This window comes from Choristoneura fumiferana, chromosome 22 (assembly GCF_025370935.1).
Source record: "Choristoneura fumiferana chromosome 22, NRCan_CFum_1, whole genome shotgun sequence".
NCBI lineage: Eukaryota > Metazoa > Arthropoda > Insecta > Lepidoptera > Tortricidae > Choristoneura > Choristoneura fumiferana.
The window spans coordinates 3,397,448-3,416,544 of NC_133493.1; the positions used below are offsets into that span (position 1 = coordinate 3,397,448).

Consider the following 19,097-nt stretch of genomic DNA (forward strand, 5'->3'; position numbering starts at 1 on the left):
TTACCTTCGCTATTACTATGGTAGTAAACAACCGGGACATAAATAAATAACATTATTTATTTCAGAAGAGCATGTTTATCTTACGGACCCCAGGCTAACCCCCCTAACCTTATTGTTAACCTACTTTTCCTTATCCGAATTTGTTTATTTAGTTCCCGATGAGGAGTAACAGAAAGTTGAATATATTCGTCTTATTTGATGTTTACGTGATACTTTCTATTGTAGTCAAGCACGCTCAAGTTTCATAGAAAAATAACAATTTACTCGTATTATTTATCAAAAATCGTCTTGGCAACCCCCCAATGGTTTTAAATGACCTATTCAACGATACCCCATACTATAGGGTTAGTCGAGAAATAAAATCACTCCCACTTTGCTCGTAGTCTATGGGAGGTAAGTTACACTAAAAATACAAACCTGAACCTGATGAAGGTCACCGACGTCCGATGAATGCGGGCGGCACATGACCGGTTATTGCGGATTTTTTTGGGGAAAGTCTAGTTATGTCTAGTAATAGACGTTTTTCTTCTTCTTCGCTCTTGGATCTTGAATGGGAGCGGGGTTCCAAAAATTCGGGGTTCCAAATAATGAGGCGGAAACGAGTTGTGGATTCAACTAATATGATTGGTCGATCCCTACACGTCTCCGCGCTAGGTATTCGTTTGGGATATTGCTGTCTTTATCGCTCTTGACATAAGCGCTCGCAGCCGCCCCCCCATGCTCCCCCATGCCTTCCGCAGCGACGTCCGTAATTTATATCGATATAGCTGTAGGCTTTTCAAGATTTGGGCGGTTTAATTTTGGGTTTCGTTGTCCTCATATTATACGAAAAGTATAGCACAGAGATCAATGATATTTTACAATCAAGATATTCATTATATTTTCTATGCCTGTGGTTTTTTTCGATTTTTGTAAAAATGCTTTATTAGTCTGTAATTCTGATATTACACACAGGCATAGATAATTACGTCTAGTCCATACCTTCAAAATTTCATCTATTTCTGTTGCCTAGTTTTCAAATGAGACCGGGACTATACGTTTGTATGGAAAATGGAACGAAAAGACTTCTCTTAATTAAATCAACTGATTTTTTTCAGAGCTACACATTGGCCGTAATCTATATTTTATAATAGTATGTATATGTATAGGATACTAGTATTTATGTCAAATTAGAGGAGTTGTCTAATATCGTATTCTACTAATGGGATTACTTAGTTAGTGGTGTGAAAAACGCTTATTTCGAGGCTTAAAGACTCGAACCCTAAATACTCTCGAGGCTCAACGAGTCAAAGGCCGCAAAGACGGTTTCTTGCATCCATACGCATAAAATAAGCCAATTTAATTCTCAAATATAGTCGAGTCTTTAAGACTCTGGAGTCTTAAGGGCTCGAGTCTTTAAGCCTCGAAAACGACAACTCTAGATTAGGTTGATTTTTGTTAGACATAAACAAAAAAAGAAAAAAATCCGTAGGCAAAAAAGCTTTAGTTTCTCAAAAACTTCCACTTAGATATTAATAAGTCAATGTACTACAAAATTCATGGCATCAGTCGCTGTCAGGTTGGTTTGTCCCATAATGGGACACCGGGTGGATGGGGCCCAACTTGGCCTAAGTGGGCTCGAATTGGCCCAAGTTGGCCCAAGTCCCGCCTTGGAACAAGTTGCCGCTCTATTAAAACTTTCCCTGTTACGTTGCGCATTGTTGCTAAACAACGGAGAAGTTATCTATAAATTTAACTTAAGGCGCTTGGGAAGTATTTTTAGGGACCATCAAGAGTGTCTCCTTAGTTAGTTGCAGAAGAATACCGACAAACTCGATGAAAATACTCATCATCTATCATCCTGCCTATAAACGCCTCACTGCTTGGTACAGGCCTCCTCTCAGAATGAGAGGGCTTGAGCTGTTGTTCTCACGTGGGCCCAGTATGGATTGGGTGTTTCACACATACCATGGTTTGCCATGCAGATTCCTTCACGATGTTTTTCTTCCCCGTAAAGCTCCAACCCGGTTCATTTGAGAAGGAGGCCTGTACCAAAGATAATGACTAGGTGCACTGACGACATCGTATGAGTTGCGGGCAACCGGTGGATGCAAGTGGCGAGTTGTCGTTCATTTGTGGCATTCTAAGGGGGGGGGGCGTTTTTCAACAGTGGACGTATTCCAGCTGCTGCTGATGATGATATAAATATAAATAAAAATATCACGGGACAATTCACACCAATTCGACCTAGTCCCAAAGTAAGCTTAGCAAAGCTTGTGTTATGGGTACTAAGCAACGGATAAATATAATTATATAAATAGACACATACTTCAATACATATTAAACACCCAAGACCCGAGAACAAACATTCGAATTTTTCATACAAATATCTGCCCCGACACGGGAATCGAACCCGGGACCTCAAGCTTCGTAGTCAGGTTCTCTAACCACTAGGCCATCTGGTCGTCTAATATGATGATGATGATAATGGTGTTAAATTGTATTGTTATTGTATTCGTATCTGTCCCGTGGACAAAGCGTCGGCTGATCCAGCGACACTAAACAGCGTGCATATTTGATGGAAACAAACGGAATACGTGATGAGAGTTGAAAGCGGGTGAGTGTGACAACGGACGGCCAGTACTATTGCAGCTCTAGTGTAATTTACTATTTGAAATTGTAAATCGAACGTACATTTTCGACAACGCTACGTAACGCTCATTCGGCGATACGTAATGCTCGATCGTCGATACGTAGCACTCGATCGTCTTAACGTAACGCTCGACCGCCGATACGTAATGCTCGATCGCCGATACGTAATGTTCGATCGACGATACGTAACGCTCGGCCGTTGATATGTAACACTCAATCGATGATACGTAACGCTCGATCGACGATACGTAACGCTTCACTCGATAGTCGCACGATAATTTTGGGTTCAAACCCGGCCTCGCAACTCAGATTTTTTCGAAATTAATTAATTTAAGAAATTATTACTTTGAAATTCTATCCCCATCCCAAAATAAGTGATGTTCCCTAGGCGGTAATCTGCACTAGGCTCGCGTGAGAACTATAGCCCATACCGTTTCATTTTGAGAAAAGTAGCGGTACGTACTTACAGGATGGAATTTTGTAATGCCACATGAGGGGAAAGTACTCTTAATACCTACTGTAGATAGAAAATTTTACTCAAAGAAAACATTCCTTGGTTTTTGAAAAGAAAGAAAACTGCATTCAAAGATTTTCGATTTTTTGGTTGCACGCCTGGAAATCAAACTGACTATAAAATCTGTAAAAATTACACCCTGTCCTGTTATTGTATCAATCGTTATTATTGGGTAAATTATAAGGATGAAATCTCTCTAACAAGCTGGATAAATTATATGAAAGGAAAACCATGAAATCTTAAATTATTAAAATATAATATATTATTTAAAAAAAAATAATAATCTATTAAAAAAAAAAAGTAAAAATCTTTATGTAAACAAGAATGCTATACATGCAACAAAAACAGTACATAAACTAACCCAAGTTTAACTTTGCACTGCGATCCACAAACACACAAAACAACGATAGCGATATATATATATATATATAAATATATCTAATTTATTTTATTTTTACATTTAGTAGGCAGAATGAGCACGGCGACGTGCAAACTACCTCCAATGCGCGATGCGCATCGGCGCTCAAGGCCGCCGGGTGCGGAGTTAAATAAAACTCATAATACAGGCGAATTATGCAATGTAAAGAGTTGAGAGTTGAAGTTCAGAATACGATTTACATTATTAAAGGTAATAGAAATGAATTCGTTAGAAGATTTGTGTATCCAAACAAAATGGAGCCCATTTCAAGCAACTAATTAGTTAGTTTACCATTTTTTGAAAATAATAAAATAGTTTAAGATTTCATGGTTTTCCTTTTATTTAATTGTATTGTATTGTAAAACTCTTTATTGTACCTAAAAATAACAGAACACAAGATAATAAGATGTACAAAGACGAACTTATCCTTTAATTTATATTTTGTTAGAGATTGTTTGTTTGTTACTTCATCACGTCTAAGCCGCTGAACCGATTTATATGAAATTTGGTATATAGATAGTTTGAGTCCCGGGGAAGGATATATAGCATAGTTTTTATCCCGGAAAATTGCATAGTTCCCGCGGAATAGCGATACCGAATTCTACGCGGACTGAGTCGTGGGTAAGATCGAGTCACCCTAGTAATGCCCTTATGACCATGTACTTACCTATTTACTGCGCTATTTGTGCATAAATAAATAAGCACTGAACTTTGCCAGTCTCTTTGACAATCATTTTTATCTCCATACCACCATTTGTTTTGATTGACAATACGCTACGAACACACGAAAAATGAGCATTTTCAGTGAAGTATTTATCTAAGTATAGATAGTGTCACGAGAGTTGAAGTGAATTTTTACACACAGCTACAAAAAAAAATGATTTCACAAAAGGAGAATGAATGAAATGAATGAGTAAATGTCAAAATCCTGCTATCATTACACGACATGTAGCTGTGTGTGATCATTCACTTCAACTCTTGTGGCACTATGCTGTCAAATACTGTCAAATAAAAAATAAAAAAAACTATCTATACAAGCTTTTATTTAACCTGTCCTGTTTTTTTAGGTAAAATCTTGCATGTACATTTTGACTCACTTCTCCAACTGGTCGGATTGAATTCAAATTTGGTATACCAACTTCCGTGAAAGCCAGACAGTCGAATGACAGATACATTTCTTCACAAGTTCTTGTTTGACTCATTTTTGACGGTTGTGTCGATTGTGTCTCTGTCGTCTACGAAAACAGGTGACGTGTTTAAGTGTGCCCGAAGGTTACCCGTAAACTTTCCTTCTTATAGCTCAACTTAATAAAAACCTAACACGGCCTTCCGCTGATTGGCAGTGATTAATGCTATAACTTCGAGCATCGGAATATTTCGGCTAGAACAATGGATAACCATCAATCAGGGTGGAAACGCGACGATTACGCTGCGTCATCGCTGGAAATTATCATTTTTGAAATCATCGTTTATAATGAATGATATCACCTGTGGAAGTACGTGATCTTTCAAGTCTTACTAAGTTTGTTGAATTAAGTGTTACTTTGCGGAGATGCGGAGATCCATAAGTATCAATCAACTAAAACAATTACTTTGCTTACCTATTCAACAAATTTGTGTCCATGCTTCATCTCCACACTATAAGAACACACAAATTACACAAGGTCACTAAGTATCACCACAAACACTGACCCGTTTCGAACTCAACCAGAGTTCATCTTCAGAGCAACACAACCATTCACTATGCTATCAGATGTTAGGACCTAGAATCTATAGTAACTTGAATTTTTGGTACCTTATATACGAAAATACTGAATGGTGATGGTGGTAAAAACTGTCACAGACAAATGCGTCCTCGGCATATCTAAAACGACGCAGAATTCAATTTGAATGAAACAAATATTTCTATTCGAATAAAACACTTCAATTTCCTTTATATTTAATAACACCGGGGGTGAATTCTATTTCGAATGGGAAATAATTTGTTTATTTGTGTATCGGATTTGTCGTTTCAGTAGATAGATAACATCACCCGGCTCACTGGGCTTGAAAATGACTCGATACGGAGTTGTACAACATATATATGTCTTGTTCTAACAACGCATTTCCGAGAAGCTAGCGAGTATATTCGCTTGTTGCTCTCCTTTTCCGACTAAGTTAAATGAAAAAGGACGCACTGATCGACACAAAGAAAACGGTCGATATAGCCGTCAAAAAGTTTGTCGCTTTTTATGGTTGGATGATAACAGAAAACTGATATCGTCAATTGTTTTAGTAATTGTCAACAAAATCCGATTATTTAGTTGTTAATAAGTTATAGGTAAAAATTTAATTTTTAATACAAGCTTTTTTTACTGACTGTACTTGTTGTTGACTGTACGTATATAGTTACCCAAACTACATTTGCATACCAAATTTCAAATCGATGCCATTAACCGTTGAAGAGTTCCGTCCTGCGGGGACGATCCTGGCCGGCCTACCAGGATGTCACTACCAGATTATTGTATTGTCACGCAATTCTCATCAGTATACCAAATTTCAAGTCAATCCGACTACTGGAACTTGGTGGAATTTAACTTGCAAGATTTGACTACAGACAGACAGACAACGGGACAGGTGAAACTAAATAAAAGCTTGAATAAATTGAAACTAATCGGACCGCTTCTTAAATATTTAGTTTTACGAGGATAATGCTTTGACATTATCATCATCATTACATCAGCCGTAGGACGTCCACTGTTGGACATAGGCTTATAGATGCTTCGGTTGGAAGCGGCTTGCATCCACCCTGAACCCGCGACTTTAACCAGGTCATCCGTCCATCTCGTTGGGGGACGCAAACTGTCATTTGATTGCAATCGCGAGCGTCAGAAACGTCAGGCAATACTGTGGGCAATACGGCCTCAGCAGGGCTACTACGAAACTCAAAGTTCGTGTCGTGCGGTCCCTCTGACACTTATACTATTTAATACGAGAGCGAGAGGGACGGTACGATACGAACTTCGAGGTTCGAGTTTCGTAGTAGCCCTGCAGGTCATCAGCTCATCTCGTGGGTGGACGTCCTACGCTGCACATGCCGATCCGCGGTCTCTATTCAAGAACTTTTCGGCCCCAACGGCAATCTATAATGCCTTTTCTTTGCTAATAAAGATCCATTACTCACAAAGAAAAGCGTCTTACATTTCCGACCATGTTCGCGTTTTAAAATACTAATCCATTTCAACGGACACTGGAACCGAGAGAAACATTTAGTTTAGGTGCCAATAACCAAGTCCAATGCTTCCGACGTCCGACTTCGCTCCAAGAATGTTGCAAACAAAGAAAATGGAAGATTAAAAGGGATTTGGCTGCCAAAAAGTCTTTGCAAGCGTGAATTACTTAATTAATTCTATACGACGTTTTAATGCGCTTGTGTAATGTTTTCAGACGTATTTACGGGCATCGGAAAACTAGTTGAATGTAAAACAAACAAACGTTAGTTGCGGCCAGTTTCGGTCAAGCAAAACCGGATTATTCGCAGTAGTTCCTTTGCCTGTTTCTTCGAAGGAACTATTGCGTTTTTTTAACCCCCGGCACAAAGAGAGGGGTGTTTGATCGCTATGTGTGTCTGTCTGTCTGTCTGACCGTAGCTCTTAAACGGGTGGACCGATTTGAAAGTGTTTTTTTTAATTCAGGCTTTCTAGCGATGGTTTTTAAACATGTTGTCGGTTGATCGCCGCCAGACGGCGCTGCCCGTCTCAAGTGCAGCGGCTGCGTTCAGCGTACCGCATAAGGCCGTGTTGCATTGCACGACACTTGACTGATTAAGGTGCCAACACACTATTTGGGACCCGGTGCCACGACACGCTTGCACACGCCCTCCAACGCGTGTCAGAACTAACCAGTTCCAGAAACATGCGTTGAACGACGTGGCGTGGCGTCGCGTTTTATTGGTGTGTTTCCGCCTTTAAAATGGTTTCGCCGGAAGACCAGCGCTGACTCCATAAGAGGAGTATGCATTTATGCTGAGGCGGGACCATTTCGGGCACATAAAATAATTTCACATTGTAACTTACCCTTCCCTTTTCCTTTATTTTTATTTTATTTTTGATATTTTTTTGTGTCTCGAATAAATGTTTTTCATTTCATTTCATTTTCATTTCATCGGTTCAATCGTTTCAGCCGTTTTTGAGATATTGAACTTTTTGTTGGTTAGGTTATTGACACTAATTCCTTCGCCAGAGATGAAGGAAGCACTGCGTGTTTTTCGCCTTTGCTCCTTTGCAAGAACTGAAGGTGCTACTGGAACTACCGCGAATAAATAACCCGCAAAAACATTGTTATAAATTTTTTGTGTCTTGTATATGCCCTCGCACAAACGAAGCTGTATTGCACGCGTGGCTGCGGAAAAAGAAAGAGAGATTTATTTTATTTTGGTTCCATAAGTACCACCATCTAACAGTAATCAGACTACAACTAGCACTAAAAGTCCAGTCATTTTTGTCGGAGCTCTGTTCACTGACAAGTACGGTTCCGAAATGTCACGAGAGGCGAGCGAAACAGTTTTATTTAAACGAGTATACCCGGCGGGTTCATACCTTTGACAGAGGGGAAATGCGCTTCAAGGCTGCTCCATTCTAGATAAATACTCAAAGGTTGTATGTTTTTATATGTTTTAGTTTTTAAATGGGTCCCACTGAAAAACAGCGTTGCGGCTTGCCGTAACATCATGCTGAGTGGGGTCCACTTTAAACTATTCGATGTTATTTTTATTTTTTCCATCTAATGTATTTTTATGTGTATCGAATATATGTAAATAAATGTTTCTCTCTCTCTCTCTCTCTCTAAAACTAGGTTTACGTGGAGATACGACTGGACACCATAAAGGGCCTCCGCTCAGCGTGTTGAAAATTTCAAAGTGGAGGAACATAATAACAGTTTGTAATTACAGAATTTTAATAACCCGACGAAAAATAAAGAGTATTCTAGATAAAAACATTAGTGCTACATGTGAGCTGGGAAATCAGGGATCCATGCGGAGCGGACGGCGCTAACGATGCCGTGCAAGTCATAGGCGGCAGCGGCAGCGATTAGCGATTTAACTGGTAGATCGATGAAGCTTTAGGTATTCTCAACAGCATACAAAGCTTAAACTACAACAGAAAATTTTATTTAAATTGTTTTTGTTGGCAAACCAATAAATAAATAAAATTCAGAATAATATTGTTATTGTGCTTAAAACATGCACTAAAAAAATTCATTTATTATTTCTATTTTTAACCCCCGACGCAAAAAGAGGGGTGTTATAAGTTTGACCGCTATGTGTGTACCTATGTGTGTCTGTCTGTGGCACCGTAGCTCTTAAACGGGTGGACCGATTTGAATGCGTTTTTTTTTATTTGAAAGCTGGTTTTCCAGCGATGGATCTTAGAAATGTTTTATCAAAATCGGTTTAGCCGTTTCAAGATTATCAGCTCTTTTGTTCGCTGCGGTAGGAATCTTTGACGCATAATGGTATTTACTTTACTTTCAAACATATGCGGGACCTAAAATTTGAAACAGCCATGTATGCTCTATAACTAAGCAAGATTATGGAATTCTCGGCCTGATGCTGCAGCCAGGATATCTAGAACACTAGTAGGTACACTCTTGATAAAACCATAGCAGATATATCGTGTTTAGATTCCTTTTGATCAGTATTTGATTCTACATACAATGCAATGGTGGCATCACGATGAGCTGATGCTGCAGCCAGGATATCCATCACACTAGTACACTTTATAAAAAATAATAGCACATATGTCGTGTTTGGATTCGTTTTGATCAGTAATTGATTCTATATACAATGCAGTGGTGGCAACACGACGAGCTGATGCTGCAGCCATGATATCCAGCACACCAGTATACTCTTGAAAAAATAATAGGCATATTATAAATTGAAATGTAAAAAAAACGCGGTAGCCCTAGAAGACTTGTCCCAAGCTACTAAGAACGGCAAAGTATGCAGCTGGGGCTCCTCCCACCTGCGCCTCACCCCTCATGCCCCGCACGATAGACGTCTTCGTCGGATTACTGTAGGGAAACTTGTTAAGTATACTGTGGCGGTGCTATGCGAGCATAGGTAAATGAAGCGTTTCTATTGGTCCATGAAGAACACTTTCCGCGCAAATCTCTGGTAGAAACCCAGCCATTAATAAGCTTGTCCCCGGTACCACGCGCTAACGACTGGCGCATTTCGTCCCGAGATTTTATCTTAATTTCCCGGCAGGATGTACACACGTTTGGATTGCATCCAATATCTCCGTGCGAACGCAGGGACTCCCGGAATATTGTTTTTATGTCACGGAGTGCGGGGTTTGAAGGAAATATAGGTTACCTTTATAGGGTTGTGCTGCTGTGTCATAACAAAACACTGTAACTTAAGTTACAATGCTTTGTGCTAACATCAATAATTGAGCTTTTCGGGTCCATATTTATATATGCCTGCTAACAGACCACTCATTTTGTATCAAAATCAATGAAAAACCTCAAAGCGAAAAACACTAACTTTTAAAACATAGGGTCTTGTTTTGACTAATCACTGTGTGTCTGAATACAGTGCTTTGTCAAAACAGCACTGACGTTTTTCGTCGACCGTTATCATAAGACTAGAGTTTACCCGCGGCTTCGCACGCGTAAACTATTCGATCTGAGCAACACTGGCATAGATAATAGATCGCTCGTTTTTGGCTCGAAATTCGAACTTGTGATTTTATTTTGCTTAATATACAAAATGTACACACCCAATGTCATATATTCTCAAGTTTTTCGCGATTCCCAAGGTCAAAGAATCGAATTGCTTTAGAATTCCAGAGAAATAATGCGTTGTTTGAGAGACACGTATCAAAATGGTGTTGTAGAGCGCCATCCTGCACTGTTTCGTTGTTTTTTCCCGTTCTGACGGTTCACTTTTATATTATAGATACAGTGTTTTGTCATAACAATCCCGCAATACCCTTGAAGTAAGTGTTTTGGTGGTGAAGACAGAACTTCTGAAATTATGTCAGTTTATGCCAGAATGTTGTTGATGATTTGGCAACGGAACGCGATATTGATTTTTAATTATTACGGATTTGTAAAAAATTAATGATAATGAGAATATTAAAGACTACCTAAACGTGTGTATGGGCGGTGGTGATCTCTTACCATCAGGAGACCCACTTGCTCGTTTTGCATCCAGTCGAATAAAAAAAAACTTCGCTAGTTTAGTTTATATTAATGAACCTTTGTTTCCTTTTAAATACTAAGGCCAGATTGTTCAAACACGTATAAGTACCTACTTATGTAATGTAAGGTCAAAATAGTATCTAATCTTGGCATAAACATTATTCTTGACTTTTTTGGTCATGTCTGTCGTGGGAAGATTGATGGTGTTAATATTACCAATAAATAACTAAAATTTAAAGTACAGTTTTCGTACTTATAAGTATATGACAAAACACTGTAACCAAGGATTGTTTTTGTTACAGTGTTTTGTCACGACGATTTAAATAAAACTACACCATATTATGTCACGACAAAATTAACAATAAACTTTAAATAATTTCAAAGTACAATTACAAAAACGTCGAAACTTATAATGAAACATAGCTAAGAACCACCACAAGAAGACTCGCTTCAACTAAAAAAAACATCACATCGAAATAGGTCCATCTGTTTGAGAGCTAGTACAATGCCGCATACAGATACTGGCGTCAACCTAACAACACCCTTCTTTATGTTTCGGGCGGGGGTTAAAAACAACTCTAATAGTCTAAGCGGCTGTTTCACCACCCATAGATTAATTTTATTTGACGGATAAATGTGATGCCGTCTCCGTCTATGGGAATAAAACAAACAGAGACGGCATCACATTTATCCGTCAAATAAATTTAATCAATGGATGGTGAAACAGGGGGTTAAACTGTGGTAAGAGAGTTTATATTTAGCTTGAAACGTTGCAATTTTGTTATTGTTATTTTTCCAAAATTATTCTTTAAAAAGATTTAGTGAAATAATTAATGTGGCCTCTATTCTTGTTAATTAACTAGATGTATTCCTCCATATATATTTTTTAGTTTAGTGTAATTATATTATAATTACTTTAAAAAATGAGCCGAGTTCAATTGTTCTTTTAACGCTTAAATTGTTACGACCGTCGGCCGCAAGGAGTCATGCTGAAGGACCATTTCTGACTAGTTTTTTCTTCTTTTAAAAAAATCACGAAAACATGTTCACTTTCAACTTTCGTTCTACTACAATAATTATTCGTGATAGATATTTATATTCTTTAAAAACGAACGAATGCTTATTAACGGTTTAGACGGAAGCTCTGAAGTCCAAAATCAGGGTTTGCCAGCGACCCATGGAGCGCAGGATTTAGAGACTCTTGGATAAGATCCGGAACAATAACCATCACTGATGTCGGTCGAACGGCGTCTAAGCTGAAGTGGGACTAGGCTGGTAATGTTTGCCGCATACCGGAATAGTTATGGGCCAAAATAACCACTGAGTGGACGCCCACCACGGACCGGGCAGACCTAAACGGCAATGTGGACTACTTCTTGAAAGACTGAGGTATTTAGTGGACCAGAGGAAGTATAGTATCGAGGGGAGGCCTTTACTCACCAGTGGGACAGTATAGGCTAACAATAATAATTTATACTATTATTCAGAATTCAGACTCCCAGGTATTGTAAATGCTTCTTATATTTATTAATTAGGTACTTTTGTTATCATGCATTATGGTCCCATTTTACTGTTCGGTAATTACCACGTTATTTTTCTTCTATATATATAAAAATGCAAGTCCTGATACACTCATTCATTCACTGACTCATCAACGCCCAGCCCAAACCCTTGAACCTAGAAAGCTGAAATTTTGCACAGAGGATTTCCTTTTATGACATGTGCACGAGATAAGAAAGAGAAGAAAACTTTTATTTTAGGCTTAGTTTTATGAAACTTAATGAACATTGAAGTGAAGAGAAATGAAAGAACAGTTCTAATTAACTCATGTCTCATGTTTCACATTTTTTTATAATTCTACACCTAAAGAGTTTAAAAGGGGATAGAAGTTTGCATGAGTAGAACATTACTTTTGCAATTACGAGTATGTTTCTGAAACTGATTTGGGACGTGGCATACATAAAACTATTTTTTTTTCTCATTTTTTTTTTATTCATTGTTCTTATGTTTGTCACGAATAAATGTTTCTTTCTTTCTTTCTTTCTTTCTTAAACTAAGCGAACGATTCTCGAATAGAAATAAATATGTGATTCACCATTTTTTTTAATTTCACCACTGAGGGAGTAATAAGGGGGATGGAAATTTGTATAAGAAAAACGTTATTTTTTATGTTAGGATTATGAAACAGTGAATAAATTCGTGAAGAGAAATAAATTAACACATGTTTTCTTTGTATAATCTATATATAAAAAGAGAAGACCTGACTAACTCATTAACGCTCAGCCTAAACGTTTGGACTTAAAAGCAGATTTTTAGGTTCCGTAGTCGAAACGACAAAATGGAACCTTTCTATTTTTGTTCTGACCGTCCATATGTCACACTCAGGCATTTTACTCAAGAACTACAAAACATATGTCGATGAAATTCGGAGTACATACATAGGTGTATTGTGATGGCCGCTACTTAGTTTTGGTATTAAATAATGAAAATCAATATTTATAAAAACATTCAAAAAATAACAAAGACAAAACGTAGTAACTACTTTTAACCAAAATTAGTTTTCAATTTTGTTTGTTGGGGATAATGTCTGAAACTACGAAAAAATCCATTCAAGTCCAATAGAAAGTTTCACTGTCCTTAATTAGCAAAGGCTACATACTAATTTATTTAAGTAAAAAAAAATGAAAAGTTTTCGTGGGATTATTATAACTGAATTCAAGTTCGAGGCAGATTTAAAAAAATCTTTCAATAATAGAAAGCTACAATGCTTAGATTGACAATTAAGGATTTTAAAATAGAATTTGTCGAGATAAACGTAGCCTACGTCAATCAAAAATAGTGTAGCTTCCTATTAGTGAAAGATCTTTTAAGTGGTCCTAATGTAGAAGTCATTTATTTCTATCTCCCGGGAATTTTGCATTTTCCCGAGGAAAAGTAGGTAGCCAATGTCAGTCAAAAACTGTAGCTTTCTATTAGTGAAAGTGTTTTTTTTTATCGATTTAAACAATCATATATCTATCCCGTGGGAACTTTGCAATGTCCCGGGGTAAAATAAGCCTGTTTCAATTCAATCAGGGACAGGGTAGCCTTGTATTGAATTCAATTATACTTATATCGTGTACGAAGTTGCGGGCAAAAGAAACACATAGGTACCTACTTTAACGTTTCCTGGAATTCTACCCCTGAATATGTGAAACAAGAGTTCAAAGTTTGTATGAATTATGATTAGTATTATAATTATTTAGGTCGATTTTTGAATTCCAATAATTTGCACCATCTGTCTAAAACAACGACTGTCTGTGTCTTCCACATAATGCTCCGAAAAATCAATCAAAACAGGAAAAATAGGATTGTAGAAAGTATATCTATGTTGCCCCGAATTTAACGCGAGCGAAGCCGCCGGCTATAGCTAGTCCGAATATGTGATTCAAAGTAGGTACCATCAGCCAAATATGTGATCAAAAGTTGATAACCTAAAGTTGATAATGACGTGTCTGTCAACTTGAAAGTTCGACTTTAACGACATATTAATTTGATAGGAACTTGTTTAAAAATTGATAGACAGTGGCTGATGGTACCTTGACGCAAACGCAGTAAGACTAAATCAGAACGTGCAATTCTAGGGGACTTGGGACATTACTAAACTAAACATATTGTTATGTATAAGAGACGTGGTTCTGTGATTAAACATCCCAGACATCCCGTAGGCATCGGCCAGGCGGAGCATACGTGGCAGTGTAAAAAAAAAACTAAATTTTACATTAAACTATGTAATTAGTGTTTTTAGTAGAAATGTCTGCAATATGGTTAATTCTCGCTCTCATTTACTTATGTAACGCTCAAGACGGTAAGTTGGAAACAGATATAAATATACGATATTTTAATTATTGAGCAACCAAATTAGATAAGCCCAGTCAAAATTACAGATAAAAGAAGCTACAGTTAACTGTCTAAAAACAATGTTCGTTAATTACCATTTGTATAATCCGGTCCGGTCATTGGATACCAAGGAAGCTTAGCTCCATTGGTCGTTGGTAAACCTTGATTTTGAACTTTGAACAGCCACTCCGTCTGAGAATGGAAATACGACTAGTTGCACCATGAGCGCCCAACCGTCAGATCCCGCAAGCGGTTGCTGTGGCTTTGAGGGTCTAGGACCCAAAATTTTTGGTAAGTGATTCCGAGAAGGTCGAATGCGCAATGACTCGTATATTATGCAGTGACGACGTACCCTATTGTTTTTTTTTGGTTGAGTTAATGGCGGCGTGCAGTCGGAAAATATCCAATATGGACGACTGGGAAAGGAGGGTCCAGACAGTGCCGGACTCTCACCGGCTAAACAAGCCGGCTGCACGTTCTCAACTCCCTGGAGCTTATTACGGGGGTAAAAGTGTTGGAGGGGCTTCTTGGAGTCCTATTGTTACAAGGTACCTTTATTGATTGAACATGTCCGTCTGTCTGTCCATCTGCGGCTTAGCTTAGAGACTGTTCGTAATAGAGCTGTAATTTTTCGTGTGTATAATGTGTACACTAATCAGACTATGGTTTATGTCAATCCAATTTATATAAAGTGTAAGCAAACCGATTTTATCAAAATTCTTGTATAAACTAAACACCCAAGTGGATCGCATCAATAATACATTCATCTGTAATTCGTGTCTTTTAACTAGATGTATAATCACTTTTTTCACCAAAATTCACTTGATTTCTTCTACTTCTCTTTTGAAATATGGCTTTTCTGTCCTAATTAATATTTATTTCAATATTAATTTTCATTCGAAAAGTCTTCGTCAAAATCTGACGTTATTGCTTAAATGAAACATGAGTATAATCTGTAGTAGCATAGACTAGCGTAGAGATGGTGGAAAAAATTATTAAAATTAATTACTGAACAGATGAATGATTTTGCACTAGGTTCTAGGTTTTCACATCACTAAATGTCTATGGTCGGGTAAATGGCGTCTTTGTTTACACTTTTCATAAATTGGATTGAAATAAACCATATGAAAAAAAAAAATAGTAAAGCGGGAACGAATTACTTTTACTCGTCTTTGCCATAGCATGGGATATCGTTAAATATGTTAAAACAATGCAGATTTACAGAGCATTATTATATTACCCTGACAGCAGGGCAGTAATGAAATTCCAAACAATACTGCCTATATTTTTGAGAAGGTTCAATGAAAAAGTTTCCGCCTTTTATTAGGGTATTGGTACAGTTACTGAGCAAGCGTAGTCTAAAGCGTATTTTTGTCCTTTTCTCACGATTGCATCTCTAAAGTTATGCAGCAGATCTACTTCAAACAATCAGTCTGATAACTTTTTAATTACATCAGGTGGTACAGAAGCTGGGATCGATCAGTATCCATGGCTGGCGCTCATAGAATATGAAAGGGAACATCAGATAAAGCAACTTTGCGTAGGCGCGCTGATCAGTGGGCGCTATGTCCTGACTGCAGCTCACTGCGTGGTGGGTCCAGCAATGATTAAGAACATCCCGTAAGTAGCTGAACATGTAGCCAAGATCTGCCTTCTCCCCCTGCCCTCTTCAGACAAATTTTAGTTCCATTGTATGCGATAGTTTATGGATGAAACATTAAGTTATTGATTATGACATTACCTACTTGTCTCTTGGTTTTTTTTTATCTTGTTTTTGTTTAATATTTTATAGATAACATTATGAAAACAAGCACGAAGATTTACATCACTGCGTAATATATTATTAACGCTTTTATATTAGCTTCACCTGAAACTATTAGGGTTCCGTAACCAAAGTGTAAAACCGGGACCCTTTTAGTTAGACTTAACCGTCCGTCTGTCTGTCTGTCTAAAAAATAAAGGAAAAAAAAGTTCACAAAATAATAAGAAGAAGATTGTTCGTTAGGCTTTTTGGATTTGACAATTAAAAAAGTTAATAATAAACACCAATTCAAAATTCAAGGATCAAGTAATTCCAAGTTACAAATAAAGAGTCGTTTCTAGTGGCGGCATTTCAATAATAAAATAAAAGAACACTTATTGTGACTATATAATAGTTAGACATATCCTGTCGTGACACTTTTTGTAGATAATGACGTTATTTTGTTCTATCATCAATAGTTTTCGCAGCGCACGCGATGTAAGAAATTATTTAGGTCATTTTTTACACCTTGGGCTACATTATTGGATTTTAGTAAGGATCCCTAATTTAAAAAAAATATAATATAGCCTAGTGTAGCTTCCCAACGACGAAAGAATTTTTTAATTCGGCTTAGTAGTTTCGGAGCCTACAAACAATGAAATCTTTCCTCTTTATAATAAGTATTAGTCTAACAAGGCTGATTTGATAATATGTTTCTTATTAAAAGATAGGTAAAAGAAAAGTGAAGTGACTCAATGTTATTAGTTTTGGCTCCTTATAAAGTTCAGGTCCAAAGAAATTTCAGTTAAGAGGAAAATCATTGGCGATTTTTTTTGGTCTTTGTCAAGTTTATGTTAAGAGCGCTGTAACTAATAAGAATTTTATCTTATTTTTAGCTTAAAATTTTCGAGAAAAATGGACGATTTCTTATACCTTTAGTATTATAAAGCTCAAAGCCAAATATTTCCACTGATTAAGAATATCCTCCTGTAACCTATAACACGTGAGTTTTACATATTACGAGGGTCAAACTGAAAGTTCTTAGAAAATCAAAAACTGAGCAAACTAGCAAGTTATTAGTTTTATTATATCTTTTCAAAATAGTGTTCATTCACATCAATACACCGCTGCATCCGATGGAACCACTGAGAAAAGCACTTAGCCCACTCGTCCTTAGGGGTCTCTTCGACGGCCTTTTGAAACGCACCCACTGCTTCCTCGGTGTTCATAAAAAGTTTTCCTCGAAGTTTTTCTTTTATTTTCGGGAATAAATAAAAATCGCAAGGTGCGAGGTCGGGGCTATACGGCGGGTGACCCAGTAATTCCACGTCTGACGTCACTAAATAGTCGATCGTTCGCCTGGCGGTGTGCGACGAGGCGTTGTCGTGGTGAAGAAGGATCCTACTTCGAGGTCGTTTCTCCCGAACTTTTTCCAATACAAGTGGCAAACAATTGTTAGTTTACCACTCTGCAGTAACTGTTTTTTGATCCTCTAAAACAATTGTCGCATAGTGACCTGTCCTTCCGAAGAACGAGGCCACCATCTTTTTTCCCACGCTTCGACCTCTCTTCACTTTAGTTGGCAACTCCTCGAAAGGAAACACCCATTGAGCAGACTGTCTCTTGGTTTCTGGATCATAACAGTAAACCCAGCTTTCGTCATCCGTAAGTATGTCGAAAACAGCATTTGAGTCACCTCCGTTAAATCTTTGCATCATTTCACGGCACCAATCAACCCGACGGAGTTTTTGGGCCTCGGTCAAATTATGAGGTATCCACCTCGCACAAAGCTTCCTGACCGCTAAATGTTCATGGAGGATTTTATGCACTTGACTCATACCGATGCCTAAGCTTGTCCGAATCTGCTGATACGTCACTCTTTTGTCAGTCTCTATCATACGCCGCACAACACTGATGTTATTTTCAGTCGTCGCCGTAGAAGGCCGTCCCTCACGCAGATCATGGGAGAGATTAGTGCGACCACGTTTAAACTCATTAAACCAGTTGTAAATGGTCGCACGAGATGGGGCTTCATCATGAAAGGCCAATTGAAGTCTATCATAACTTTCTTGTTGACTTAAATGACATCGAAAGTCATAAAAAATCATTGCACGAAAATTTTCTCGCGTTAAATTCATGTTGACGTGACACAGACAATTTTCAATTTGCCGCCAAATCGTAAAACAAATGACAAATGAATGAAATACATACTCAATAATATTGGCAAAGAGTTCCATTTTCAATATTTAAACTTACTTTTTTATTATATTGTTAACAAGTGGCCAGTTCTAAAAACTTTTAGTGTCGCCCTCTTGTATCCTATTTCTAAAAATAGATTTTTTTAATAAAGGTGGGCCGGGCCTTCTATACCTCACTTACCTTATTTAAGGAGGGCTGCCTTACAACAAACTTGAATAAACGCGATTAGACGCTTGAAATATTCACAGATTGTATAATCACTTTAAAAATAAATAATTAATTTAATATAAAATAAATATTTAAGGTGGGCCATACAACAAACTTAATTTTTTGCTAATGTCTAATGTCAAAAGTTTCTCGAATGGCGTTCGCGGACCGGGAGACGAGCTGTCGGTAGGCCTCCAACAAGATCGAGCGACGACCTGGTTAAGATCGCGGGATCGCGGTGGATGCGAAAAGCACAAGACCGGTCTGACTGACCGGGCCTTGGGGGAGGCCTATGTCCAGCAGTAGATCTTTCGGCTGACATG

The 19,097-nt window shown here is 37.8% G+C and overlaps 2 protein-coding genes across 2 annotated transcripts in view; one reads left to right on the plus strand and one right to left on the minus strand.

Annotated features, from left to right (window-relative positions):
* Positions 1 to 19,097, minus strand: part of LOC141440176 (cell adhesion molecule Dscam1-like) — a 267,224-nt gene that overhangs the window by 79,178 nt on the left and 168,949 nt on the right. The window lies entirely within an intron of this gene.
* The window catches only part of LOC141440489 (phenoloxidase-activating enzyme-like), a 41,493-nt gene continuing 36,843 nt past the window's right edge, over positions 14,448 to 19,097 (plus strand). The window contains exons 1-3 of the mRNA XM_074105016.1: positions 14,448 to 14,595; positions 14,811 to 14,918; positions 16,085 to 16,247. Coding sequence (XP_073961117.1) covers positions 14,541 to 14,595; positions 14,811 to 14,918; positions 16,085 to 16,247 — 326 coding nt within the window. The 5' untranslated portion in view covers positions 14,448 to 14,540. The remainder of the gene's footprint in view (positions 14,596 to 14,810; positions 14,919 to 16,084; positions 16,248 to 19,097) is intronic.